Source organism: Culex quinquefasciatus, chromosome 3 (assembly GCF_015732765.1).
Source record: "Culex quinquefasciatus strain JHB chromosome 3, VPISU_Cqui_1.0_pri_paternal, whole genome shotgun sequence".
NCBI lineage: Eukaryota > Metazoa > Arthropoda > Insecta > Diptera > Culicidae > Culex > Culex quinquefasciatus.
In genome coordinates this window covers 22,013,609-22,017,463 of record NC_051863.1, presented here as the reverse complement: position 1 = coordinate 22,017,463, position 3,855 = coordinate 22,013,609, and the positions used below count along the sequence as shown (strand labels likewise).

The 3,855-nt window shown below is 34.7% G+C and overlaps 1 protein-coding gene across 1 annotated transcript; it reads right to left on the bottom strand.

Annotated features, from left to right (window-relative positions):
* Nucleotides 1–414, bottom strand: LOC6048304. The gene has a single exon (XM_001865207.2). It carries the CDS (start codon nt 328–330, stop codon nt 100–102), a length of 231 nt encoding a protein of 76 aa, XP_001865242.1. The 5' UTR covers nt 331–414; the 3' UTR covers nt 1–99.
* Nucleotides 415–3,855: the final 3,441 nt, after the last annotated feature.

Sequence of the window (3,855 nt, the reverse complement as noted above, 5' to 3'; positions counted from 1 at the left end):
TCCCGGTTCAATCTTACTAGCATTTATTACATAACAGAAGTATTCCTCAAATAGTCTATAGCTTATTACATCCCCCCCTCAGAAATGCGCTTCCGGCTTTTACGACTTGAGTGTGGGAGCGGTGTCCAGCGAGGGTACCGCCGGACCGGGCCCGGCGCCCGCCTGCAGCATCCGCAGCTCCTCCTCCTGGCGGGCCGGCTTGATGACGGTAAAGTACCGGTAGAACCGCATACCCAGCATGTAGCTGCCCCACAGGGTCAGGCCCATGCAGGTGTACACGACGCCCCGGTGCATCCGGTCCAGGATCAGGTTTTTCGCTTGCTTTTTCATCGTTTTTTAATTTTTGTTTCGCAGGTTCCGTGAGGTATTGCCTAAATTTTACTTGTTTTGTTATGATTCTGCTGACAGTTTTTCGATCAGCTGTCAGTTTTGATGTTTTATCTGTTTGACAGATTTTCTTGATGGCAACTCTGTCTTTGATGTGTAGAGTTACAAGTTTAACCCTGCACGGGCATATTTTTTCGACAAAATATTTTTTTTCACCTTTACAAAAATAAATATAATTTTTTTTTTCAACCTGATATTAAACAATTTAGGTTCTTGATTATATTTTTGAATTGTTTTGTGTTTTTCGCAATGTCAAAGTTACAAATAAAAAAAAGAAAGAAAGGGAAAACCTGGAAAAAGTCGGGAATTCGACTGATGCCGGGCAGATTTTTTAAAAGTTTAATTTGAAATTAAACTGCAATTTTATTTTTCTTACCGAATTCAACATGTTTTTATCCGTTTCATTATAAAAAGATATTCTAATCCGATAATCAGTTTTCTAGATTTTGATTAATTTTTTCGCGATTTATAAATTTGTGGTTTTTGTTTTATGTTTTTTATAGGTCCTATAAACATATGAAAACCCACCGCAAAAAGCCTCAAAGTATGCAGAACACATTGCTGAAGATGATCTACAACCTCGAACCGTGGCACCCCACCGATGAACTCCACCAGCTTGCCGAACTGGAGATGATCGACCAGTTTATCGATCGCTTATTCCAGAACTTCCGGAACAGCTGCCAGATGCCGGACAACCCACTGATAGAAGCCATCCTTCCCCTTTAATGAAGCGGAATTCAACCTCACCACTCGTCTGTGATATTAGTTTTAAGAAACCCCAAGTTTCGATCTCACTAGGTTTTTTGGTCAAATTTTCCCTAGTTTTTGTTGAATTGCATTTGAAGAACCTTCTGTTACCAAGCGGTTATTGAAATAGTTATTGAAGGGGTTATGGAAATAGTTGCAAGGAACACCAAATCTCTATGAACCAGTTATTCACACCAGTTGTTAAATTGTTATTTCGGTAAATAAAATGAATTGAAATGAATTGAACAAACAAATGAAATGCAATAGCTTATAGGAACTTTTCAAAAAAAAAAAAAAACTCTAGATTTGGATTATACTTTTTCATAAATATCCTATGTAAAAAAAGCAATTTTATCCCTAGTAAGCCTTTTTAGGCCTTATGAGGGTTTTCAGAACCATGATAAAACCTGTAAGTTTAAAAATGTTACCAGGGATAAAAAGATGCAATTATGCGGATTGGTCTTACAAATGGGTACGTAGATATACGAAAATCAGTATTTTGAGAAGGGATTTTCAGATCGATTTAACGTATTCGTCATAATTGTAAATTTAAAAAATATAGTTGCACTCTGAAATATGTCAATTTCTTTATTTAACATTCTTTATTTAAAATTGGATTAAAAAAAAGTACTTTTAATTTGTTTGTATGTTTTACGGGGATTATAAACACATCTTTCAACAAAACACAAATTTCAAATTTCAACATTTTTTGTTTGAAATAATTATATGAAGAACAGCCTCATCTAGAAATAATCTTTCTGAAGGCTGAATTGTTGTTAGGAATTTTGTTTGAACCTTTAAAACATATTTTTAGGAGCTTTTCTTTTAAAAAGTGGAGGAAATATACCCATTTTAATCACTCTAAGCCGTTCGATCAATTCTTATCACTTTTGCAGTTTTCCGCTATTCAATCAACATTTTTAGATACATCAACAATGGAAAATTGCTTGCTGAGCTATTGAGCTATTTGTTATTTTGGAACAGTCAAAAACTGTGAAAGCTGTGTGCTCATGTGCTCATGACCAAAGTGCTGATAGGCCGATATTGGGCCGATTTTTTTTATATATTTTAAATTTGATTCAAATTGATATTTTCAAAAAAAAATTAAAAATATAAAAATTAAAATAACAAGCCGTGATTCTAACATACGTATGAAAAAGTGTTTTATATGCATTTTACACTAGTTCAGTTCTGGAGTTTTTTTTTAAAAAAAAAAAGATCCAATAAACCAAATTTTTAGTTTTTTCCTTTTTGGGTTTTTTTTAATGATTCTTAACTCAGTGGAATGTATTTTAAATTGATTTCAGGTGATTGCACTCGAATTTCCTTTAACAATTTTATGTTAAAAAAAAGGTTTTCCCCTATGATTTTTCGGGCCGGGAAGAGGTGACATAACATGTTTTAAAATATCTGTACCAGCCTCATAAAAAATTAAATAAAAAAATCGGATTTTTTCCGAGTACTCATATCTCCGAAAAGTTCTAATCATAACCTACCACTTTGAGAATTAATCTATTTGGCCTCAAACTACTTGGGCTTTTTTCTGTTTTTTTTGTCAAGTTCTGAAATGAAGAGATTTTTTATGTTGAGAAAAACTTTCTAATTTGGTGGACAGCAAAAAATAATTTCAAGATTCAAGCCTATTTTTTTTAAATTCGGTTTGATTTAAAACATTGTTCAGATCGCAAAATTAAGTGGAAAATGGACTTTTTGAAAAATGCTGAATCCTTGGAGCTTTGGTGTCTTCAGAAGAATTATTGCAAATGGAAATAGGCAACTTTGGGTTTGATTGCAAATTAGGATGGTTCGCGATTGGGGTGATTTTCAAAATCTAACTTTACAGGAATATTTTTGGGATTTTTGTTTGTCTTCTAGAAAGTAGTTGGGCTTGCCAATTTAAGAAACTTAGTCGAAGAGACCAAAATTTTATCTAGCAATCTACGCCTTTTACGACCAAATTTAGTGAGAACATCTGAGCGAATCTTCAAAAATCAGTTTTTGAACGTAGCAATTCTTTAATATCTCGAAAAAGCGCAAGCCAAATTTTAAACGCCACATTCCATTCAAAGGGGGACTCGCACTACAAACGCTGATAAAATCTAAGGGGTATTTTTCGTTAAACTCGAGATATTTTCATTTGAAAATGTCTAATTTCCAAGAGAAAAGTGGGTGGGACCACCCTTACGAAATTCAAAAATTCTTCAACTATAAATTTTTCATATCCGAATCTGCCCTCATAATTGACCCAAATCGTCAAAATATCGATTTTTGACGAGATTTTTGATCATATTTTGGGTTCATATGATAATTATTTTGCTTGATTTTTTTTCTACACAACACACTGTGTAAAATCTATAATTTTTACAAAAGATCCCGTTACACTTGTACCGCGCGGTGTGTAGAGTTCCCGTTGTGGACATAGAGTTATTTACGTGCGCATGTATTGCGTGTACGTACACGAAAAAAAGTGAGGTTAAATTTTGTCCGGCCAGCAAAATCAAATGGTGCGCTAGTGTGTGTACGCGAAACGTCATAAAGCTCTATAAACTCTCTCTTTCTCATTTGTTCCCAAGCAAAACTGTATATCCCGTCCCACTTCCACTCTTGCGATCTAACTGTCAAACCGAGCCAAAAATAATGTTCAAAATCCAGCACGTGGGAACGAGACACCTGCACTGCCTTCTCTTTCTGCCAAACCCAACCAAACCTGTGAATTCGTCC

Excerpts from the sequence above, each read along its gene's own strand:
- LOC6048304 (XM_001865207.2), bottom strand. The coding sequence starts at position 330 with ATGAAAAAGCAAGCGAAAAACCTGATCCTGGACCGGATGCACCGGGGC.